Source organism: Cherax quadricarinatus, chromosome 8, assembly GCF_038502225.1.
Source record: "Cherax quadricarinatus isolate ZL_2023a chromosome 8, ASM3850222v1, whole genome shotgun sequence".
NCBI classification, from domain to species: domain Eukaryota; kingdom Metazoa; phylum Arthropoda; class Malacostraca; order Decapoda; family Parastacidae; genus Cherax; species Cherax quadricarinatus.
The window spans coordinates 7,758,941-7,784,976 of record NC_091299.1 but is presented as its reverse complement, the minus strand read 5'-3'; the positions used below and the strand labels follow the sequence as shown (position 1 = coordinate 7,784,976).

At 41.2% G+C, this 26,036-nt stretch overlaps 1 protein-coding gene across 10 annotated transcripts in view; it reads right to left on the bottom strand.

Annotated features, from left to right (window-relative positions):
• The window catches only part of LOC128685375 (collagen alpha-1(XVIII) chain), an 836,546-nt gene that overhangs the window by 27,399 nt on the left and 783,111 nt on the right, over positions 1-26,036 (bottom strand). For all 10 annotated transcript variants that reach the window (XM_070082820.1, XM_070082822.1, XM_070082821.1 and 7 more), the window contains 3 exons: positions 9,752-9,864; positions 8,259-8,351; positions 6,538-6,666 (listed from right to left, as the gene is read on the bottom strand). In XM_070082820.1, coding sequence (XP_069938921.1) covers positions 6,538-6,666; positions 8,259-8,351; positions 9,752-9,864 — 335 coding nt within the window. The remainder of the gene's footprint in view (positions 1-6,537; positions 6,667-8,258; positions 8,352-9,751; positions 9,865-26,036) is intronic.

The following is a 26,036-nucleotide window of genomic DNA, read 5'->3' as shown; positions in this document are numbered from 1 at the left end:
GCGGAGGCCATTGACTGTGGTTCCACTCCAGGAATGACTGGATTTGGTGTACGATTTCTGCCATTTCTTGCCATTTTTTTTTCCTTCCTGGCACTAAAAAACCTCTCCCTTTTGAGTGGCTGTGGCTACCCAGGTTTTCCCATGGTCTGGATGTTTTGTATCTTTTTGTCCCCTTTAGATGGTGTGCCTGGCAATTTAAGTTATAGCACAGTCTTTCCTGTACTGAAGAGGTACACATTTCAGGGTGAAAAAGCTTACAGGAAGGGAGTTTGCATTTTCCTGCTGTCATATGGGCACGGCATTTTCTAGGGTGGTCATAGTTGCACGTCCCATCTGTTTTTCCAGATTTCCCATGTCACAGAATATTACCCTACTCACACTCCAATAGCTCGTTAGGTTTCAAACCATTCGACTCCATTCACTACTATCTAACACAACCATCCATCCCCTCTCCTCCTAACCATCTATTCCCCTCCCCCTAACCACCCATCCCTCCTTCTGTGGAGCAACGGGGGAACCTAGAACCAGGATGAGGACAAGGGGCTCCAAGGACGAATCTGGGAGGGGGGAATGGGAGGTAGAGCTCAAAAAAAGGGAGGAAGACTGGGGAAGGAGACTAGATGAGCTGGAAAGGAAGATGGAAGAGAGGTTAGCAGCAGAATGCAGAAGGTGGAAGCAACATGCCACAGCAGCAGAAATCAAGATAGAGAGATTAGAAGAGGAGCTGAGACATCTGAAACAGCACAGAGACAAAGATATTACAGAAGTAGCATCAGCAATAGCTACATCAAACACAGACAACAGGTCTGAAGGAAGCATGGAAACTAAACTGTATGCAGAGGTCCTGTCAAACCCACATGGGGCCAAAACAAAGGCAGGGAGCACACTAGGACAGAATGAGAGGTTGGAAGACATTGAAGGAACTAGGACATGTGCAAGGACCTTACCAGATACCTGTGGGGGCCAGGAACAGGTGAGCAGGAAGGACAAACCAAGAAGCATAGGGGCCATAACTAGGGAAGGGACTGAAGGAAGGAACACTCCACAGGAAGAAACTAAAACACATCAGAGGATGCAATGGGAGTCACAGTGGGAGGTGGAAAGGGAGAGATCCGTGTTTGTCTATGGGCTAGACGAAGCTAAAGGGGAAACTTATGATGAAAGAAAGCAGGAGGAGAAAAAAGCGATTGAAGATATCATGAAGGTGATAGGCGAGGGGGACATGACCCAGGTGGCAAATTTTCGGAGAATTGGGTGGTTCACAAAGAAAAGGAATCGGCCTCTCAAAGTAATTTTCAAGGCAGAATCAAATCGAACCATGATCCTGCAGGAGAAAGCACGGCTGAGAGGCAAGCAGGAGTTCCGGAGTGTGTACCTCGATCGAGACAGAACACAGGACGAAAGGAAGACGATGAAAGAGAGAGTTCAAAAACGAAAGGAGAAATGGGAGGAAATGAAAAAGGAGAGCAGAATAACCCAGGATCAAATGGAAGGACAAGCACACCCCCCAGAAACACCTGCAGAAGGACTCCAGCCACGACACCCCCAAGGCAACTGAACAATCCAAACCAACCATCACACACCGATCCCTCTGTTTCCACCCCCCGCACCACAGTTACAGTATTAGAACAGAAGTTGAAGGTTTGGTACACAAATGCAGATGGATTAACGAATAAACATGAGGAATGGCAAGAAAGAATCAATGAGAAGTCCCCAGACATCATAGCAGTTACAGAAACAAAACTCACGGAGACAATAACAGATGCAATCTTCCCACCAGGATACCAGATCATGAGGAAAGATAGAAGGGGCAGGGGGGGAGGTGGGGTTGCTCTGCTTGTAAAAAACAGATGGAAATTCGAGAAAATGGAAGGCATAGATGAGACGAGAGAAAGAGACAACATAGCAGGTACACTTCAGTCTGGGGAACACAAAGTGGTCATTGCAGTGATGTATAATCCACCACAGAACTGCAGGAGGCCAAGAGAGGAATATGAAGAGAGCAACAGAGCAATGGTGGACACACTTGCTGAGGTGGTAAGAAGAGCTCATTCCAGCAGAGCAAAGTTGCTGGTTATGGGGGATTTCAACCACAGGGAGATCGACTGGGAAAACCTGGAGCCACATGGGGGTCCCAAAACATGGAGAGCCAGGATGTTGGACGTGGTGCTGGAAAACCTCATGCACCAACATGTTAAGGACACTACCAGAGTGAGAGGGGAGGATGAACCAGCAAGATTGAACCTTGTGTTCACCCTGGGCAGCTCAGACATTGAGGATATCAAGTATGAGAGTCCCCTAGGAGCTAGCGACCACGTGGTTCTGTGCTTTGAATACATAGTAGAGCTGCAAGTGGAGAGAATAACAGGAGTTGAATGGGAAAAGCCTGACTATAAAAGAGGGGACTACATAGGGTTGAAGAACTTCCTGCGGGAGGTCCAGTGGGACAGAGAACTGGCAGGAAAGCCAGTAAATGAAATGATGGAATATGTAACAACAAAATGCAAGGAGGCAGTGGAAAAGTTTATTCCCAAGGGCAACAGTAACAACGGGAAGACCAGAATGAGCCCCTGGTTTACCCGACGGTGTAAGGAGGCAAAAACAAAGTGCAATAGAGAATGGAAAAAGTACAGAAGGCAGAGAACACACGAAAATAAGGAGATCAGTCGCAGAGCCAGGAATGAGTATGCACAGGTAAGGAGGGAGGCCCAGCGACAGTATGAAAATGACATAGCATCGAGAATCAAGACTGACCCGAAACTGTTGTATAGCCACATCAGGAGGAAGACAACAGCCAAAGACCAGGTGATCAGATTAAGGACAGAAGGTGGAGAACTCACAAGAAATGATCAGAAGGTATGTGAGGAGCTGAACAGGAGATTTAAGGAAGTTTTTACAGTAGAGACAGGAAGGGCTGTGGGAAGACAGCACAGAAGGGAACATCAAGAGGGAATATACCAACAAGTGTTGGATGACATACGAACAACTGAGGAGGAGGTGAAGAAGCTCTTAAGTGACCTTGACACCTCAAAGGCGATGGGACCGGACAACATCTCCCCATGGGTCCTTAGAGAAGGAGCAGAGATACTGTGCGTGCCTCTAACCACAATCTTCAACACATCCCTTGAAACTGGGCAACTACCTGAGAAATGGAAGACAGCTAATGTAGTCCCCATATTTAAGAAAGGAAACAGAAACGAGGCACTAAACTACAGACCTGTGTCTCTGACATGTATTGTGTGCAAAGTCATGGAGAAGATTATCAGGAGGAGAGTGGTCGAACACCTGGAAAGGAACAAGATTATAAATGAAAATCAGCATGGGTTCATGGAAGGCAAATCCTGTATCACAAACCCCCTGGAGTTTTATGACAAGGTAACAGAAGTAAGACACGAGAGAGAGGGTTGGGTAGATTGCGTTTACCTAGACTGCAGGAAGGCCTTTGACACAGTTCCCCACAAGAGATTAGTGCAGAAGCTGGAGGATCAGGCGCATGTAAAAGGGAGGGCACTGCAATGGATAAGGGAATACCTGACAGGGAGGCAGCAACGAGTCATGGTACGTGAAGAGGTATCACAGTGGGCGCCTGTTACGAGCGGGGTCCCACAGGGGTCAGTTCTAGGACCAGTGCTATTTTTGATATATGTGAACGACATGATGGAAGGAATAGACTCTGAAGTGTCCCTGTTCGCAGATGACGTGAAGTTGACGAGAAGAATTAAATCGGATGAGGATGAGGCAGGACTGCAAAGAGACCTGGACAGGCTGGACATGTGGTCCAGTAACTGGCTTCTCGAATTCAATCCAGCCAAATGCAAAGTCATGAAGATTGGGGAGGGGCAAAGAAGACCGCAGACAGAGTATAGGCTAGGTGGACAAAGACTACAGACCTCACTCAGGGAGAAAGACCTTGGGGTGACCATAACACCGAGCACATCACCGGAGGCACACATCAACCAAATAACTGCTGCAGCATACGGGCGCCTGGCAAACCTGAGAATAGCGTTCCGATACCTTAATAAGGAATCGTTCAAGACACTGTACACTGTGTATGTTAGGCCCATACTGGAGTATGCAGCACCAGTCTGGAACCCACACCTAGTCAAGCACGTCAAGAAGTTAGAGAAAGTACAAAGGTTTGCAACAAGGCTAGTCCCATTAGCACTGTAAGTAAAAATGAATATTAACCCTTTGAGCGTCCAGAGGCCCTCTCCCAAACTCGTTCTCAGGGTCAAAAAAAAAAAAAAAGAAATGATAGGGAATCTTTTTCCGATCATAATGACACCAAAAGTATAAAATTTGATGGAAAACTTACGGAATTATGCTCTCGTGAAATTAGTGGTCTCAAAGTGGGCGATTTCGCCCACTTTGAGCCCTATTTTCCGCTAATTCCAATGCTGCAATTGACTAAAATCATAGCAATTTCCCTAGAACTCCATTTGTTCTATCAATTGAGTACAAGAATCTGCCCATTTATCGATTTCAACTACCCAATAAAGTGGTCAGAAATTGGCAATTTAGGCAATTTCACACAAATTTCAAAAGATGCCAATTTGAAAACAGGGTCCAGAATAAACAAGACAGACATTCATGGCACTAAAATAGCATTTTATCTGTTCAGTAGTCACGTCTCTAGGCCCCTCTTATATTACTTTTGATTTCCATTTTGAATTTTTATTCTCACAGAAAATAGAAGGTTTTCTGTTATGTATACTACTGCATCATTGTAAAACGGTATAAATGATATAAGCGCACTTGTGAAAGAATATCAGATTCACCATTTGATGTGTATTTGATGCATGGCTTGATTTGTTTACTCTTGAACACCGGCAAAAATCGATCATTTTTGCTACTTTGAGCTCAATTTCAAGGTACTTGTCATTGAGAAACCAATCAAAATAATTTCTAATTCTGTAATATATCTTCCATTCTATCAAATGAGACCAAGGAAACGAGAAAACAACCATAAATACCATACAAAAATACACTAGAAAGTCACTGCTTTAAACCAAAAACAATTTTTTTTTATCTCATTATACACAGTGTGCTTCAGGATTTTTTTATACTGCACACAATGACCACACAGACCCATTCTTTCATATGTAGGCCTGCCAGCTTTCTTCCACCAGATTTGAAGGCGCTAGAATTTAGGCGTACAAGTACGTGACTGACCCTGGCTGCAATGACGTAATTGTACGTAACTGACCCTCAAAGGGTTAAGAGTGAATAACACAGAATTTACTGACAACACATATATTTTCAAATTGTGCCTGTGTGGTGTTTGAAGAATTCTGTGTGATATAGCAGATAAAGTTTGTTAAGATGGCAGTTTCTTGAGAGTAAAATATAGGATGGCCACAAAAGCACTCCCTGATTTCAAACAGGTATAACATGCAACTTTATTGTAATAATCTTTCATGGTTAGTAGCTTCAGATGCAGAATTTCATTCAGTTTCATGTGTTATAGGGTAGCATTAAAGGCACTCAATGTGCGCCCCTCTGGTTGCTCGGAAAACATCGATGCGATAGTCCAGTTCGGTCCAGACGCTCTGCAGCATATCTGGTGTTATCATGTGAACTGCTTCAATGAATGAAATTTTCAGCTCCTCCAGGGTTGCAGGTACTGGTGGTACGTAAACTGTGCTCTTCACGTACCCCCAAAGAAAGAAGTCATAAACAGGTCCGGTGACCTCTGCAAGTGGTCTGTGAGGTCACTGGACCTAACTGTTTGTGACTTCTTTCTTTGGGGGTACGTGAAGAGCACAGTTACATACCACCACTACCTGCAACCCTGGAGGAGCTGAAAATTTCGATCACTGAAGCAGTTCGCATGATAACACCAGATATGCTGCAGAGCATCTGGACCTAACTGGACTATCACATCGATGTTTGCCAAGCAACCAGAGGGGCGCACATTGAGTGCCTTTAATGCTACCCTATACCACATGAAACTGAATGAAATCCAGCATCTGAAGCTACTAACTGTGAAAGATTATTACAATAAAGTTACATGTTATACCTGTTTGAAATCAGGGAGTGTTTTTGTGGACACCCTGTATATTATCATGGGTAATTCTTGTAAATATCAGTTTATAGAGAATCACAGTTATGAAAAGGCCATTTTTTAAACTAGTTTATTACAAAAGAGTTGTGAAAAAATATAATCTATACTGTTTATGCACCTATATTGGATGAGGCTAAATTAGGGCAAAAAAGAATAGGCTGAAAAATCTGTGACATTAGAAAGTTGTGGATTCAATGAGGCCTCTAGGAATATAATACCTGAAAATCTTTAGGAAGCATTGTACATAGCAAAATTTCTATTCTGTCTTACCCTTGAGTAAAGCAGGGTGACACATACCTTACAACTACTGGAGATGAATAGCAAGTTGTGCTTTGTAAGTACTGCTTGTGGACTCAGTCAAAAAAGTCTATGTTAAATATCATAACAAAAGTGCAGTGCATTATGGTAAAATGTTATCTTAAATCTATGGAATGTGCAGTGCATTGCAGGTGACTGTGGACACCCTGTCTCACCCTGGGTCCATCCACAGCATTGACGAGTGAATCCACCTGGAGTGGCGGGAGGTGTGCTGCAGGATTCTGGGAGGTAGAAGTGGTGGGTGGCGCTGGGGTGGTAGTAGGCAGTGGTACCACGGAGCCCATCTGCAGAGATCACCAAATATTTGTTTGTCTGCTTGTCTCTATTATTAACTATTTTCCTTCCATCCTCATGAGATGGTTTAATTGCAAAAATACAACTAAAGGTTAATGGCCATCCCAGACAATTTGTCATTTTGAAATCTCAAAATACAAATAGAAAGAAAAAAAAAGTTCATCATGGTATCATATGTGCTATGAGCATTATATCCGGTACATAAAGTATCCAGTGCATACAGCCACTTGAAACTAGAAAATCTCACACCATTCCCAAAGGTGCAAAGTTATCTCCACAATTATACAATATTTATATAGGTTGATTAATAATTAAAATATCACATAAAAGAGAGAGCTAGTGAGTAAGAATAACAAATATTCCATTTTCATTAATTAAATCATGTTATTTACATTCATAATAACAAAATAGAACATAGGATCTAAACTCTGTTAATTCTGCATCTTGTCCTGAATGATTAAAAGTCTAATTACTTGTTAAACTAAGGAATGGCAAAATGAAAAAAATAATTAGATTAAGATAATGACTTCAAATGACAAAATGCTTATAACATACTACAGAATATCATTAATAGAAATATGTATTACACACGAAAAAATATACAACACAACTTCTTAAAACATATACTGTAAAGGATCATGCCACAGCAACAGATGGCACATGGCAAATTACACACAACTTGCAATGATGCAATAAGATCACAGTAAACAGGTAATATCACAATATGCAAAATAACCACAGTGAAAAACAGTAAATTTCCAAATGCTTTCATGATTTCTCACATTATTAAGGAATAATAAAAATAATAGGAGAACAGAAGATTTATGAGATTGAGATTTCACTTCACTTATGACCTCACACACAGCCCTATGCTAGTGTAAATATCATAACAGGAAACTGGAAGATATCAAGTAAAGACACAGTATCAAAGGGAAGAAGGAAAAAAAGCAGTCACAGTATGTGTGCCATGACCAAATGGTGACAGGCATCATACACAGAAGATTCAGTCAGGCAGTGGGGGTATAAACACCAAGGACAGGGCTACTATTTTTCCATTAAACACAGCCCACTGTATAAATATGCTAGGAAAATTGTAGACAGATTTTTTCATCAAAAATGTTCTGCTAATGCACTGCCACACCTTTGAGAGACAAGGATCCAAAACAATACTTTGGAAATCTTTGCAAATCAATGAATGTTATTGTGGCTTTATTCAATAAAATTACCATAATGTTTATTTTCTAAGAAAAGGGAAATTATATGGTGACAAAGGAGTATGAATTACAGCTTAGCAGCAGGACGTGTAGCCATATAAACAGCGAATGATGCCATTAAAGATTAAAAATGTGGTATAACAGAATTTTAAACTCTGTGAAATCACAGCAAATGTGAAACCATGAGAAATGTATTACCTATAGTAACTAGATAGGAAATACACATGCTTGTGATAGGACCAAAAAGTGCAAAGCATCAGTTGTAGAGTACAGAATGTTTTCATGATATGGAACATGAGAACTTCCACAACATATTAACAAAAAGGAATTATGAAGCACGCTCAAAAAAGACATGCACGAATACTCACAGCAATATACTGCCAGCCAGCCCCAATCCGCACCAACATTACCTCCTCATCTAGTATGAAGGCCAGGGTACCTACAGGTGACATTTCACTCATCTGTATAAAGAGAAACAACTAGTTAGTCCAAAAAGTTAATTTTACTGTGATTTTAGGATACTGCAAGAATTATATGTAAAAATAAATTGATTAAATTATTATTATTACTTTTATGCATTGTGGAGTTCAATAACTCCAGAATATACAAAGCCTCCTGCTCAAGTATATTTACAGTGTTCAATGCTACAAATACTGCCTAACACTAGTGGTTACTCTGTCAGCCTAGTTCATTATCAGTGGTAGGATATCATTAGCCATAATTTCCACTAGAGAACCTTGTAGAACCTGCCAACCAAGTCAGCATCTTCTGGGATAGGCTTGGTCATGTCATGTTTAAGATCACTCAAATGTCCTGTTCTTGATCACTTGATCTTGTGTCAATTGAGTGTTATTTGACTCATTAAATTGTAATAGCATGATTGAAAATGAATCACAGAACAGGTGGGGCAAGCCAGTCCTAAACCTAGCAGGCCAGTGTACTATCCATTGGATCAAGCTCCTCTTATCAAATCAAATAAAATAAAATCAAGTTTATTCTCTATAAGGATTACAATGCTGAGTTTACAGAATTTGGATATTGTGTGGTTTACATGTTTTAAAATACTAATTACAGAGGGGGCCACTAGAACACCTAGCATGGCTAGGCATTTCGGGCAGACTTAGATTAATTCTTAACTTTAAAATATTACAAATTATGAGGTAAGTTGGTATTATGGCTGAGTGACTAAATACTAGTTTGTGAGTTTAGCAATGTGAATGCTTTTGTTTTTGCACAATACATAGTTTCAGTATTGGAGTATCACAGGCCAACTTATGACTAGTTAGGATTCATTATGGCCCATATGACGGAAGGAGGGATAGAGGCCATCCCAAGTAGAGATGAAGGAAGGAGATACAGGAGGTTTTGAGTGCTAGGGGCTTCAGCAGGCTTATGTGAGCATGTTAGATCAGAATACATGGAGATAAGTGGTGTTTATGGCTTGATGTGCTGTTGGAGTGAAAGTAAGTTAACATTTATGAAGGTATTCAGGGAAACCAGGATGGAAATGAATCCTGGAGGTGGGAAGTACAGTGCCTGCACTCTGAAGGAAAAGTAGGAATGATGCAGTCTGGAGGGTCATTTGAACTCTGATGTCTGAACACTTTTGGGAAGGCAGCTTTTGAGTGAGTGATGGTGAGTCTATTTCTTATTTTGTAGGTCATCCTCCCTTGGTGGGAGACAGCCAGTGAGTTAAAATAAAAAACTGCTACATTATCATCATCATTGTTGTTTTTTATCTTTATTACCGTAAAATATAAATATAAATGCATAAGTTGTTTTCAAATGCTGTATAGTAAATGTATTTGTAGCAAATAATTAGAAATAGCATTTGAGTTGAGATTCATCTTTTACCACTGACCTTCAGCATAGAAGCCTTGTCTGGGAAGGTGACTGAACCAGGTACTATGCTGGTGGGTGGACCTGCCAACTGTTCCCCATCCTTACCAGGAGGACCTGGCATACCAGGGGGACCTGCAAATACACCAAAACAAGTCATGGTAGACATGGTATACATTTTCTGTTCAAATCCAACTGAAAGTAACATATGTGATTTAGTTATTTGGAGGAATAATATAAAGGATACTTTATTGTACCTCCTTAATATCCAAGAATTTTACACACTGGAATTCCACAGGTCATGTTATAACGCTTTACCTGGAATATACCTGGAGGGTGTTTGGGAGTCAATGCCCCTGTAGTCTGGTCCATGACCAGGCCACGCAGTGAATCACAGCCTGATCAACAAGGCTGTTACTGCTGGCCACATGCAAACTAACGTATGAACCACAGCCCAGCTGGTCAAGTACTGACTTCAGATGCCTGTCCAGCTCCCTCTTAAAGACAGCCAGGAGTCTACTGGTAATTCCCCTCATGTATGCTAGGAAGCAGCTGAACAATCTTGGGCCCTTGACACTTACTGTGTTGTCTCTAGTGTACTCATGGCACCCCTGCTTTTCATTGTGGGGATGTTGCACTGACTGCTGAGTCTTTTGCTTTTATAGAGTGATATGAGGTATAAAAAACTATTTTTTTGTACTGTTACATGTATTACTAGACCCTTATGAACATCCATCATTTGGTAAGTAATGGGAGCCCCTAACCACAAAATAAAGGCGGAAACCAGACATGTAAGAAAAGGAAGTTTCTTCAACCATGAAATGAAATGCAACAATGTAATAAAGTTACTGTGTTATCAGTGCTTTCATGTTCATAACAAATCCCCTTATTTTCTTCTTAAACAGGAAGGAGAAATCAAGTATCTGAATCTTCATGCAAATATGACAAAGTTGGCATAGAAGTAAGCTATGCAGGAATGTGAGGAAGGCCAAACCTGGAAAGAGGACAAGTCATTTGAAACTAGGCCAGAGAAACTCTTGGGAAGTAAGCAGGTACATGTACTAATTTTCAATAACAGTTTCTGTAAAGGCAAACTAGAAATCAAGGAAGGGCTGGCCTTGGAAATGTCATCCAGTAATTAGCAAAACTCGAAAGGTCCCTTATTAGAAGCAATATCACTAGGATTTTGATTGGAAATAATGCATTTTGTATGTCAGTACGATCCAACAAAGCACTTATCTGAGCCACAAAATTTCCCATAAAATGCTCAAAGGAACATCTTTCACGTCGGCACAGAGTCAGGTAGTTAGCAGCGAATGAGATCTGTTCCTTGGTGTTGATAACGGTGAACGATTATTATCCACAAACTGCTGTGATGTGGATGGCTGAGACTGAAGAGTGGAAGCAGCAGCACTGAGGGTATATCTAGTCCTTTTCTGAATATATATGTCAAATCCTATGGGAAGAACACATTGAAGTAGCATCGAAACTATTAAAATATCAACAATACTTGCATCATGTAACAAGAGCACAAACAAGAGAGTGGGTGAGATGTTATCAACAAATTATGTTGAAAATAAGAAAAAGTTTTGGAGTGAGATAAATAAGCTGAGGAAGTCTAGGGAACAAATGGATTTGACAGTTAAAAATAGGAGAGGAGAGTTATTAAATGGAGAGTCAGAGGTATCAGGAAGATGGAGGGAATATTTTGAGGAATTACTAAATGTTGATGAAGAAAGGGAAGCTATGATTTTGTGTATAGGGCAAGGAGGAATAACATCTTGTAGGAATGAGGAAGAGCCAGTTGTAAGTGTGGGGGAAGTTCGTGAGGAAGTGGGTAGAATGAAAGGGGGTAAAGCAGATGGGATTGATGAGATAAAGATAGAAATGTTAAAAGCAGTTGGGGATATAGTTTTGGAGTGGTTGGTGCTATTATTTAATAAATGTATGGAAGAGGGTAAGGTACCTAGGGATTGGAAGAGAGCACGTATAGTTCCTTTGTATAAAGGCAAAAGGGACAAAAGAGAGTGCAAAAATTATAGAGGAATAAGTCTGTTGAGTATATCTGGTTAGGTGTATGGTAGAGTTATTATTGAAAGAATTAAGAGTAAGATGGAGAGAGTAGGATGGCAGATGAACAAGGAGGTTTTAGGAAAGGTAGGGAGTGTGTAGACCAAGTGTTTACAGTGAAACATACAGGTGAACAGTATTTAGACAAGGCTAAAGAGGCTTATGTGGCATTTATGGATTTGGAAAAGGCATATGACAGGGTGGAGAGGGGGGCAATGTGGCAGATGTTGCAGGTGTATGGTACAGGAGGTAGGTTACTGAAATCAGTGAAGAGTTTTTACAAGGATAGTGAGGCTCAGGTTAGAGTATGTAGGAGAGAGGGAGATTATTTCCCAGTAGACAAGGATGTGTGATGTCATTGTGGTTGTTCAATATATTAAAGATGGGGTTGTAAGAGAAGTGAATGCGAGGGTCTTTGCAAGAGGTGTGGAGTTAACAGATAAAGAATCAAACACAAAGTGGGAGTTGTCACACTTGCTCTTTGCTGATGACACTGTGCTTTTGGGAGATTCTGAAGAGAAGTTGCAGAGGTTGGTGGATGAATTTGATAGGGTATGTAAAAGAAGGAGGGGTGTTAATGTTTCAGTTTAAAAACTGTAGTGTAAAGCACCCTTCTGGCAAGACAGTGATGGAGTGAATGATGGTGAAAGTTTTTCTTTTTCGGGCCACCCTGCCTTGGTGGGAATCGGCCAGTGTGATAATAAATAATATAATGTAAAAGAAGAAAATTAAAAGTGAATATAGGAAAGAGTAAGGTGATGAGGATAAGAAAAAGATTAAGTGATGAAAGACTGGATATCAGATTAGAGGGAGAGAGTATGGAGGAGGTGAATGTATTCAGATATTTGGGAGCGGACGTGTCAGCAGATGGGTCTATGAAAGATGAGGTGAATCATAGAAATGATGAGGGGGAAAAGGGTGAGTGGTGCACTTAGGAGTCTGTGGGGATAAAGAACTTTGTCCGTGAAAGCAAAGAGGGGAATGTTTGAGAGCATAGTTATACCAACACTCTTATATGGGTGTGAAGCACGGGTGATGAATGTTGCAACGAGGAGAAGGCTGGAGGCAGTGCAGATGTCATGTCTGAGGGAAATGTGTGGTGTGAATATAATGCAGAGAATTCATAGTTTGGAAATTAGGACGAGGTGCGGGATTACCAAAACTAGAGGGCTGAGGTGAGGTTGTTGAGGTGGTTCGGACATGTAGAGAGAATGGAATGAAATAGAATGACTTCGAGAGTGTATAAATCTGTAGTGGAGGGAAGGCGGGGTAGGGGTTGACCTAGGAAAGGTTGGAGGGAGGGGGTAAAGAAGGCTTTGTGTGTAAGGGGCTTGGACTTCCAGCAAGCGTGCTGTTGGAGTGTGAGCAAAGTAACATTTATGAAGGGATTCAGGGAAACTGGCAGGCCGGACTTGAGTCCTGGAGATTGGAAGTACAGTGCCTGCACTCTGAAGGAGGGGTGTTAATGTTGCAATTTTATAACTGTAGTGTAAAGCACGTCTCTGGCAAGACAGTGATGGAGTGAATGATGATGAAAGTGTTTCTTTTTCGGGCCACCCTGCCTTGCTGGGAATCGGCTGATGTGTTAATAAAAAAAATAATAAATAAAATACCTGCATCACTGAAAAAGTCTAAGTCTCTGCTTAAATCCACTGTAGAATCAGAGAAACATACTGAACAAGTTATCCCACTTGCTCACAGTCTATGAGTAAGGCAACAGAAATGTTAATTACAGTCCTCCAGAATGGAGGAGCAAATTGATTGTCAACATAAACAATTAATGTTCTACATATTGTTGTTAAGAAATGTGTTGAGCCAAGACAGGGGGTTGAATGGCACAGGAAGAAGCATGCATACGAAGTGGTGCAGAAAATGCAGGTATGCAGGAGTATAAACAGGTGATGTACATGCCAAAAAATAATGAAAGAGACTAGTGCTGGTGCTAAAAAGGTATACAGTTAAATTGGTATTCCAATAAGTGATTTGTGAAACCACAGAATTTATGGCTTAATGTCTGTTATCCATGGCTAGATTTCTGGTTCTATTACTCACATGCATTATTATACCCTTATTTATAAGTCTGGCACCTAGACCTGCAAATCTTTGTAAGATATTATGGCAATATCTGTTAGACTAGCTCCTGTATAAATTAGATTCACTTATAACTAATAGAACTACTGTACAACTATGATAAATTTCTTTAGTGTTAACCCTTAAATGGTCCAAACGTATATATACGTTTTTTCAACATCTGAAAGTATGTAAAAAAATGTAGATCTTCTTTTTTGTTTTACATTTGAAAATGTGTAAAAAACTTTTATCCACATTTTTTTTGTTATACATATATATGTAAAAAAAGGTAGATCTACTTTTGTAGCACTACGAATTTGAACTTCGATCTCTTTGGACCATTTAAGGGTTAAGTAGTCAGTAAGCCATTAAATTAAGTTGGCCCATAATGCCTAGGCATAATAGAGGCTCTCTTTGCACTGCAACCCATTTTTGTGAATACATAATCTCAATGTACTACTTGCAAAGAAATAAATAAATTTGAATTTGAATTTGAATAATTGGTTTCCAGGTCTACAACTTTTGTACAGTACAGTAAAAGTCTAATAAAACAGATTAAGAGGGTATACAAATAACCTGCACATAGGAAAGAGGAGCTTATGACAACATTTCGGTCAGACCTGGACCATTTACAAAGTCACATTAACAAAAACGAGAGAAGGAGGGACTATATATAGGCCAGCAGACAGGGATGGGACAAGAGAGGTACAGTGGACCCTTGATTTTCATGATTAATCTGAAAACCCAAATTCATGAAAACCAAAACCATTTTCCCCATAAGAAATAATGTAAATCCAATTATTCCATTCCAGACACCCAAAAGTATTACCAAAAAATAATTTTTTTAGAGATTAAATATAGATTTACATACAGAAAAAAATGACAAATCAACATAAAGCAATAATAACATTGCACTTACCTTTACTGAAGACTCTTGTTGGTGTATGGAAGATGGGGCGGAGGGGAGAGGGAGGACTGATCATTGTTTGGAAGGAAAATCCCTTTCCATAAAGACTTCAGGTACCAAGTCCTTATTGGGTGGCTACTTCCCTTCTTTGTTTTTTACTGGCACTAGGACCAGCTTGAGAGTCAATGGACCCCTGTTGCACAAAATTTTTTTCCAGAGGGCTCTGTTTCTGGTATCTCTTTAAGATTTGCCTAAAACGGGACAAGGCACTGTCACTGAACATGTTGCAGACACAGCCTGCAACAGCTTTGTTAGGGTGACATTTCTCCACAAAACTTTGCAACTCATTCCACCTTGCACAAATGTCCTTAATCACTGAAGAAGGCACCTTCTTCCCTCTCTCTTCCTTCTCTTCTGAAGCAATTTCCTCAGCTGTGGTCTGTTGCTGTTCCAGATGAAGGTCTTGCAGCTCTTCTGTGGTTAGCTCTTCCCTGTGGTCCTCCACCAACTCTTCCACATCCTGGCCACTCACATCCAACCCCACGAACTTCCTCAAAGCTACAATAGATTCCACAACAGGTGTAGGTTTCTCAGGTGTGTGTGGGGAAGTACCCTGGCTGGTGTGTGGGGAAGTGTCCTGGCTGGTGTGGGGAAGTACCCTGTCTGGTGTGTGGGGAAGTACCCTGGCTGGTGTGTGGGGACATACCCTGTCTGGTGTGTGGGGAAGTACCCTGGCTGGTGTGTGTGTGTGTGGGGAAGTACCCTGGCTGGTGTGTGTGTGTGTGTGGGGAAGTACCCTGGCTGGTGTGTGTGGGGAATTACCCTTGCTGGTGTGTTCTTTCTTGAATTCTATCATGTTTCTCGCCTTCTTTATCAAAGGGCTGGCACTACCAGGTTTCTTTGGGCCCATGGTGGCTTATTTAGCAGTCACACACAATAAACAAGCTAAAAAAACTGCATTATTACGAAATGTTTCGTGTTACCTTGCAAGGTAATGTTCACTCATCAAGAAACAATGCCACACTGGCTCTAAATGTGTCTGTGGAAGGCTTTGTGTGTGCGGGGCCACTGGGACAGATTCTGTACGACTGCCAAAGACCAAGGGAAATCACGAAAACCAAGCCTATATCTTGATGAAAAAAGTTGCCGATAACCAAAATTCACGAAAACTGAGACTCACGAAAACCAAGGGTCTACTGTAGTAGGAAAGTAGGAAGAGAGGTATTGGCAGAGGTAGTAACAGTAGTAGTGGAGTCAGTCAAATACAGTGGACTCACGCCTTACGAACGCATCACGTTATGTTAAATCTGCCATACGAAGCATTTGAACGCAAAAATTTTGCCTAGCCTCATGATAAAGAACTCGCCTTACATGATTCATCTGGGACGTGTCCCACACGTGGCCTCAGTGACAGTGTTTACAAGCCAGCCAGTGCGGTCACATCTACGCATACATTCAGTACATTTCACATTATCCCAGTGTTTTTAGTGCTTGTAACTGCAAAATAAGTCACCATGGACCCCAAGAAACCTTCTAGTGCCATCCCTGTGGTAAAAAGGGCGAGAATTAGTATGGAATTGAAAAAAGAGATTAAGGAAATGTGTGCAAACCACACTCTCCCCTCCTCCCATCCCATCAATCATCACCAGATCTTCAATAAAGGTAAGTGTCATGTATTCTATTCTTAGTAGAGTAGTAATTGTGCATGTCTTCTTCAGTTTGTGTGCATTAAAATTAATATTTCATGTGATAAAAATTTTTTTTTTCATACTTTGGGGTGTCGGGAACGGATTAATTTGATTTCCATTATTTCTTATGGGGAAAATTAATTCGGCTAACGATAATTTCGACTTACGATGAGTTCTCAGGAACGGATTAATATCATAAGGCGGGGGTCCACTGTACTAAGAAAGAGGAGCACTGCAAGGGAGCTAGGTGTCTATAATGGTAGGAACAAGAACAAAGAGGGGGGAAATAATAATAAAGGACCAAATACCCAAGGAAAAGGAAAGAAAACCCAAAGGAGAAAGAGGAAAAGGGAGAAGAGAGAAGGGGAAGTAGTGTTAGGCTTGCCAACACCAACAATACTCTTTTCTGCCATGTCAGAGATCACAGTCATCCTACTGACTGGTCTTCTGCTAAAATTGTCTACCCTACTTCTAACTTTCACAGTCGCCATCGGGTTGAATCCTCCCTTATACACAACTTTCCTTGTACGAATCTTAGTCCTGGCTTTGTCTCTGTAGATGCCTTCCTTTCCCATTACACTGTAAAATGCTCCAAACTTCAGAACACCCATGACTTAACCTGATTCTTTTTCTTCCTTCTCCCTTTTCCCTTTTCCTCTTTCTCATAAGAACATAAGAAAGAAGGAACACTGCAGGAGGCCTAGTGGCCCATGAGAGGCAGGTCCAATTCTCCCACTGGTTGAAGCCAATACCTTGACCTAGTCAGGTCAGTTGCATTCACTTACAGGGGGAGCACAGCATCCGACCTAGTAGCACAGGCTAGTAAGGTCCAACTCAAACCCACCCACACCCACTCATGTATTTATCCAACCTATTTTTAAAACTACACAATGTCTTAGCTTCTATGATGGTACTTGAGAGTTTGTTCCACCCATCCACAACTCTTATTACCAAACCAGTGCTTTCCTATATCCTTCCTGAATCTGAATTTTTCAAATTTAAAACCATTGCTGCGAGTCCTGTCTATGCTAGATATTTTTAGCATGCTATTTACATCCCCTTTATTAATTCCTGTTTTCTGCTTATACACCTCAATCATACCCTCCCTAATTCTACACCTTTCTAGAGAGTGCAGATTCAGGGCCCTCAGTCTATCCTCATAGGGAAGGATTCTGAGACATGGGATCAACTTTGTCATCCTGCTTTGTATGTTTTTCTGATAATGTAATTGATTACTGTTATGTTCTTGTTGGCAGAGTACAGCTTTAGCCTGACTGGCAGTGTAGTAATGGCAATTATTGTTGGGATTATTTGTGATGTTTAAAAAGAGGTTAATATCAGGATCAATACAGTGGACCCTCAACCAACAGCATTAATCCATTCCAGAGGGCTTGATGTTGGCCGAAATTGCCATTGGTCGAGTTAATTTTCCCCATAAGAAATAATGGAAGTAGAATTAATCCATTCCTGACACCCCAAAGTCTGAAAAAAAAAATTTTTACATGAAATATACATTTCCTTATATGGAAAGGAATGGGACATGCAAAATAAACAATAATTAAATGCCACTTACCTTTATTGTGGAGTTGTTGATGAGTGATGTGCCAGCAGCAGGGAAAATTCAGAATTGTCTATTGCTTGGAAGGAGAATCCCCTTTCAGAAGGACTTCAGGTACCAAGTCCTTTGGTGGGGTTACCTCCCTTCTTGGTTTTTTAATGCTACTAGGACCAGTTTGAGAGTCACTGGATCCCTGTTGCACAAAATAGCTGTCCAGAGATCTCTGTTTCTCACATGCCCTTAGGATTTCCTTAAAATGGGACACAAGAGTGTCAATGTACATGTTGCCGATGCGGCTTGCAACTTCAGTGACAGGATAAAGTTCTTCGATAAATGCTTGCACCTTTGTAAACATTGAACACATTTCCCTAATCCTTGACGAAGTCATCTTCCTCCGTCTCTCTTCATTCTGCTCTGAAGAACATTCCTGAGATGTGATCTGTTGCTGTTGCTCCTGAAGCTCTTGCAGGTCTGCAGTGGTTAGTTCTTCCTAATCGTTCTGCACCAACTCTTCCACATCCTTGTCATAAACCTCCAACTCCAAGGACTTCCCCAATGGCACAATAGCTTCCACTACTGGCATAGCCTCCTGAGGGTTAGCCCCAAACCCTTCAAAATCCCTCTGTTCTACACATTCTGGCCACAGTTTCCTCCAAGCAGAGTTCAAGGTACTCTCAGTCACTCCCTCCCAAGCATTACCTATAAGGTTTACACTACTGAGGATACTGAAGTGATCTTTCCAAAACTCTCTTAGGGTCACTTGAGTGTCTGAGGTCATTTCAAAGCACTTTTGAAGCACTGCTTTTGTGTAGAGTTTTCTGAAGTTTGAAATGACCTGTTGGCCCATGGGCTGGAGGAGAGGAGTTGTATCAGGAGGCAAAAACTTCACCTTAATGAAACCAAACTCCTCTGCAATTTCCTCTTCCAAGTCATGAGGATGAGCAGGAGCATTGTCCATTACCAGGAGGCACTTGAGTGACAATTTCTTTTCCTGGAGGTATTTTGTCACAGTGGGGTCAAACACACCATAAAACCAGTTCAAGAAAAATTCCCTAGTGACCCATGCCTAACTGTTTGATCTCCACAGCACACATAAATTACCCTTGACGATATTGTTTTTCCTGAACACTCTGGGAGTTTCAAAGTGATACACCAATAAAGGCTTCACTTTGCAATCACCACTAGCATTACTACACAACATTAATGTCAGCCTGTCTTTCATAGGCTTATGTCCTGGGAGAGCCTTTTCCTCCTGAGTAATGTAGGTCCTGTTTGGCATTTTCTTCAAAAAAAACAGGCCTGTTTTGTCACAATTAAACACTTGTTCAGGTTTAAGGTTTTCAGTCTCTATGTATTCCTTAAAATTTTTCACATATTTTTCTGTTGCAATTTTGTCTGAACTGGCTGCCTCACCATGCTTTACCACACTGTATATGCCACTATGAATCTTAAACCTCTCAAACCAGCCTTTGCTGCCTTAAATTCAACAGCAGCAGCACTATTTTGAGGCATTTTCTTAATGAGATCATCATGCAACTTCCTTGCCTCTTCACAAATTATAGACTGAGAAACACTATCACCTGATAATTGTTTTTCGTTTATCCATACCAATAAGTCTCTTTACTTCTTCAACTATTTGTGGTCTCCATTTTGAAAACATACTTGAACCTTCCGCAACAACAGCTTCCTTGATTGCTTGTCTGTTCGCCAAGATAGTACTGATGGTTGAATGTGATTTGTTGTATTGCCTTTCCAACTCAGCCATACGCACTCCACTCTCGTATTTTTCAATGATTTCCTTCTGCATTTCCAAGCCTTTTAAACACAGGCTTGGCACTAGAAGCTTTCTTGGGACCCATGGTGGCTTATTCAGCAGTTACAAGCACTAGAAATAGTGGAATAATCCAAAATATATGGGAGGCACACGTGGAAACCGACCGCAACAGCTTGTAAACAATGGCACACTGACTCTAGGAGTGGCTGGGCCCACTCAGGCTGTGCTCCGGGTACACTGACACGTTCTGGACAAATGTCATTGGTTAAGTTTTTTCGCTATTGGTTAAGGCATTTTTTCTACGGCAAAAAGTGCCATTAGACGAAATTGCTGTTACTTAATGCTGTCGTTAGTTGAGGGTCGACTGTATTTGCATTCATAAGAGTAATGGAGGATGTAACTAAGTATCAAATAAAAGTAATTAAGGGACAAGCTTTAAAAAATACATACTTAACCCTTTCAGGGTCCAGAGGCCAAATTTCAAAGTGTGCACCAGTGTCCAAGAATTTTCAAAAAATAATTTTGTTATTTTTTCTTATGAAATGGTAGAGAATCTTTCTGAAAGTAATAAAACAAAAAGTACGAAATTTGGTGGAAAACTGACGAAATTGTGCTCTTGCGAATTTTGATGTGTCAGCGATATTTACGCATCAGCGATTTTGCTGACTTTGACTCCCATTTTAGGCCAATTACATTATTCCAGTCTACCAAATTCTTAGTTATTTCAGTAGTATTACTTCTATTCTATCAATTGAGCACACAAAATCGCCAAATCAACTGTTTCAACTACAAAATAATGTTGAAGAATTGAGACACTTATGCAACACATGGGAATCTTTATTGAAGAAACGTTTCGCCACACAGTGGCTTCATCAGTCCAATACAAAGTTGAAATCGGTAAGGAGAGGAGAAGTTTGAGGTAATCAGTCCCTCAACCTGGAATCGATGTGTTCAGTCCATCACTCTTGTAGGAGTGATGGACTGAACACATCGATTCCAGGTTGAGGGACTGATTACCTCAAACTTCTCCTCTCCTTACCGATTTCAACTTTGTATTGGACTGATGAAGCCACTGTGTGGCGAAACGTTTCTTCAATAAAGATTCCCATGTGTTGCATAAGTGTCTCAATTCTTCAACTTGTCGGTTTTTCAAAACCATTCATCACACAAAATAATGTGATCGGAATTTGGTAATTTGGCCAATTTAGTGCAAAGTTCAAAATATACCATTTTCAAAATAGAGTCCAGAATAAACAATGCAGGCATTCCTGGCATTAAACTAACATTTCCTCTGTTCATTAGTTATGTTTTCAGGCTTTACAAATGAATTCCATTTTGATTTTTTATTCACAATGAATTTTTATTCAAACCAAAAAATAGAAGAATTACTGTTATGCAATATTGTAATAATTGTATAAATAATATCACCACAATTGTGAACATATATTAAACCCACCAGCAGACGTGTGAGGTCATTTGTTTACTCTTGAACATCGACAAAAATTTAACATTTTCACTAGATTGAGCTCAATTTCAAGCCATTTCCACTATTAAAACCAATCAAAATCATATCTATTTCTGTAATATATCTTCCATTCTATCAAATGAGACCAAGAAATCGCAAATACAACCATTAAAAACATACAAAAAACACTGCAAAGTCGCTGTTTTAATAAAAAATTATGGTCTAAGTTTTTTTCTCTCATTTTGCACTGTGTGCTACAGGATTTGTTTTATGTGGTGCACACATACCACATAGATGTATTCTCTCATATCTAGGCCCAAATTTACTTCTCACAGCTTATCAGAGTGAGCTGAGCTCATGGCGTAGATCTACAGTTTGGACCCTCAACGTAAAGCCGTAGATCTACGGCATAGACCCTGAAAGGGTTAATAATGAACTGTTGTATCATTGTAAATTGTACTACCTGTAATACTGTTATTTGTTATGTCCTACATCATAACTATAAATCTTATCAACTACAAAACTTTTTGTTACTTCAAAGTAGTAATAAGGTAAAATAATGAATAATTAAAATTTACCACTCTTTAACCTGTCAAGCCTTAAGTAGTCTTTAAGTATGTATTAGGATTAGTCTGCCTGAAATGCCCTGGCATGATAGTGGCTTTCTTTGTATCTAACAAATTATATAATGTAATTACACATTGTAACTTTTGCAAAGAAATAAATTTTGTTTGTTGTTTGTTAGTACTGACTACTGGTGTTTACCTGGAGTTTACCTGGAGAGAGTTCCGGGGGTCAACGCCCCCGCGTCCCGGTCTGTGACCAGGCCTCCTGGTGGATCAGAGCCTGATCAACCAGGCTGTTGCTGCTGGCTGCACGCAAACCAACGTACGAGCCACAGCCCGGCTGATCCGGAACTGACTTTAGGTGCTTGTCCAGTGCCAGCTTGAAGACTGCCAGGGTTCTGTTGGTAATCCCCCTTATGTGTGCTGGGAGGCAGTTGAACAGTCTCGGGCCCCTGACACTTATTGTATGGTCTCTTAACGTGCTAGTGACACCCCTGCTTTTCATTGGGGGGATGGTGCATCGTCTGCCAAGTCTTTTGCTTTCGTAGTGAGTGATTTTCGTGTGCAAGTTCGGTACTAGTCCCTCTAGGATTTTCCAGGTGTATATAATCATGTATCTCTCCCTCCTGCGTTCCAGGGAATACAGGTTTAGGAACCTCAAGCGCTCCCAATAATTGAGGTGTTTTATCTCAGTTATGCGCGCCGTGAAAGTTCTCTGTACATTTTCCAGGTCAGCAATTTCACCTGCCTTGAAAGGTGCTGTTAGTGTGCAGCAATATTCCAGCCTAGATAGAACAAGTGACCTGAAGAGTGTCATCATGGGCTTGGCCTCCCTAGTTTTGAAGGTTCTCATTATCCATCCTGTCATTTTTCTAGCAGATGCGATTGATACAATGTTATGGTCCTTGAAGGTGAGATCCTCCGACATGATCACTCCCAGGTCTTTGACGTTGGTGTTTCGCTCTATTTTGTGGCCAGAATTTGTTTTGTACTCTGATGAAGATTTAATTTCCTCATGTTTACCATATCTGAGTAATTGAAATTTCTCATCGTTGAACTTCATATTGTTTTCTGCAGCCCACTGAAAGATTTGGTTGATGTCTGCCTGGAGCTTTGCAGTGTCTGCAATGGAAGACACTGTCATGCAGATTCGGGTGTCATCTGCAAAGGAAGACACGGTGCTGTGGCTGACATCCTTGTCTATGTCGGATATAAGGATGAGGAACAAGATGGGAGCGAGTACTGTGCCTTGTGGAACAGAGCTTTTCACCGTAGCTGCCTCGGACTTTACTCTGTTAACGACTACTCTCTGTGTTCTGTTAGTGAGGAAATTATAGATCCATCGACCGACTTTTCCTGTTATTCCTTTAGCACGCATTTTGTGCGCTATTACCCCATGGTCACACTTGTCGAAGGCTTTTGCAAAGTCTGTATATATTACATCTGCATTCTTTTTGTCTTCTAGTGCATTTAGGACCTTGTCGTAGTGGTCCAATAGTTGAGACAGACAGGAGCGACCTGTTCTAAACCCATGTTGCCCTGGGTTGTGTAACTGATGGGTTTCTAGATGGGTGGTGATCTTGCTTCTTAGGACCCTTTCAAAGATTTTTATGATATGGGATGTTAGTGCTATTGGTCTGTAGTTCTTTGCTGTTGCTTTACTGCCCCCTTTGTGGAGTGGGGCTATGTCTGTTGTTTTTAGTAACTGTGGGACGACCCCCGTGTCCATGCTCCCTCTCCATAGGATGGAAAAGGCTCGTGATAGGGGCTTCTTGCAGTTCTTGATGAACACAGAGTTCCATGAGTCTGGCCCTGGGGCAGAGTGCATGGGCATGTCATTTATCGCCTGTTCGAAGTCATTTGGCGTCAGGATAACATCGGATAGGCTTGTGTTAATCAAATTTTGTGGCTCTATCATAAAAAATTCATTTTGATCTTCGACTCTCAGTCTGGTTAGCGGCTTGCTAAAAACTGAGTCATATTGGGACTTGAGTAGCTCACTCATTTCCTTGCTGTCATCTGTGTAGGACCCATCTTGTTTAAGTAGGGGCCCAATACTGGACGTTGTTCTCGATTTTGATTTGGCATAGGAGAAGAAATACTTTGGGTTTCTTTCGATTTCATTTATGGCTTTTAGTTCTTCCCGCGATTCCTGACTCCTAAAGGATTCTTTTAGCTTAAGTTCGATGCTTGCTATTTCTCTGACCAGTGTCTCCCTACGCATTTCAGATATATTGACCTCTTTTAGCCGCTCTGTTATTCTTTTCCGTCGCCTGTAAAGGGAGCGCCTGTCTCTTTCTCTTTTACATCTACTCCTCCTTTTTCTTAGAGTAATAAGCCTTGTGCATACATCGAGTGCCACCGAGTTAATCTGTTCTAGGCATAAGTTGGGGTCTGTGTTGCTTAGTATATCTTCCCAGCTTATATCGGTTAGGACTTGGTTTACTTGGTCCCACTTTATGTTTTTGTTATTGAAGTTGAATTTGGTGAATGCTCCCTCGTGACTAATCTCATTATGTCGGTCTGGGGCTCTGCGCATACATGACTGAACCTCAATTATGTTGTGATCTGAGTATATTGTTTTTGATATGGTGATATTTCTTATCAGATCATCATTGTTAGTGAAGATGAGGTCTAGTGTATTCTCCAGTCTAGTAGGCTCTATTATTTGCTGGTTTAAATTGAATTTTGTGCAGAGATTTAAAAGCTCGCGTGAGTGTGAGTTTTCATCAGAGCTGCCTCCTGGTGTTATTACTGCAACAATATTATTTGCTATATTCCTCCATTTTAGGTGCCTTAAGTTGAAATCCCCCAGGAGCAAGATGTTGGGTGCAGGAGCTGGAAGGTTTTCCAGACAGTGGTCAATTTTTAACAGCTGTTCCTGGAATTGCTGGGATGTTGCATCCGGAGGCTTGTAGACTATCACAATGACTAGGTTTTGGTTCTCGACCTTTACTGCTAAAACTTCCACTACATCATTTGAGGCATTTAGCAGTTCTGTGCAAACAAGTGACTCTGCAATGTACAGGCCAACCCCCCCCCTTTTGCCTGTTCACTCTGTCACATCTGTATAGGTTGTAACCTGGGATCCATATTTCGTTGTCCAAGTGATCCTTTATGTGGGTCTCAGTGAAAGCCGCGAACATTGCCTTTGCCTCTGCAAGCAGTCCACGGATGAAAGGTATTTTGTTGTTTGTTGCTGGCTTTAGACCCTGTATATTTGCAAAGAAGAATGTTATCGGACTGGTGGTATTGTTGGTACTGGGGGGGGATTTTTTTTCCGGCATTAGTATCTGTATCTGTTGGTTTGGAGTGGAGGCCATCGACTGTGGTTCCACTCCAGGAATGACTGGATTTGGTGTATGATTTCTGCCATTTCCTGCCAGTTTTTTTTCCTTCCTGGCACTAAAAAACCTCTCCCTCTTGAGTGGCTGTGGCTACCCAGGTTTTCCCATGGCCTGGATGTTTTGTATCTTTTTGTCCCCTTTAGATGGTATGCCTGGCAATTTAAGTTATAGCACAGTCTTTCCTGTACTGAAGAGGTACACAGTTCAGGGTGAAAAAGCTTACAGGAAGGGAGTTTGCATTTTCCTGTTGTCATATGGGCATGGCATTTCCTAGGGTGGTCATATTTGCACGTCCCATCTGTTTTTCCAGATTCCCCATGCCAGCAGATACCGAGTGCATAGTATGTGCACAGGCTTGGTTTCCGTTTGCCTTGGGTTTCTGTGACTGTATTCCCTGTTGGTGCATGTTTCCCTGTCTTACTTCTATCCTCCCTAGCACCAACAATGGAGCTCCCACCAGTTGTTTTTGGTAATATATCCTCACTATTGCTAGTGGAGTCCTCTTGTTTGCTATTTCCTGCGGTATTTCTAGTTTGCAATATTGGTTTTATCTTATCTTTGACTACACTTGTTTCCCTACTATGGCTCCTGTCCCCTATGAGGTCATTTATATGTATTCCTTCCTGCGTATAATTCCCGACTACCTGGACAAAATCTCCAGCTTCACCATTACTGTCTCCCAGGACAGCATCTCCAGCTTCCCCATTACTGTCTCCCAGGACAGCATCTCCAGCTTCACCATTACTGTCTCCCAGGACAGCACCTCCAGCTTCACCATTACTGTCTCCCAGGACAGCACCTCCAGCTTCCCCATTACTGTCTCCCAGGACAGCACTATCAGCCCCCCATTTACTGACTACCA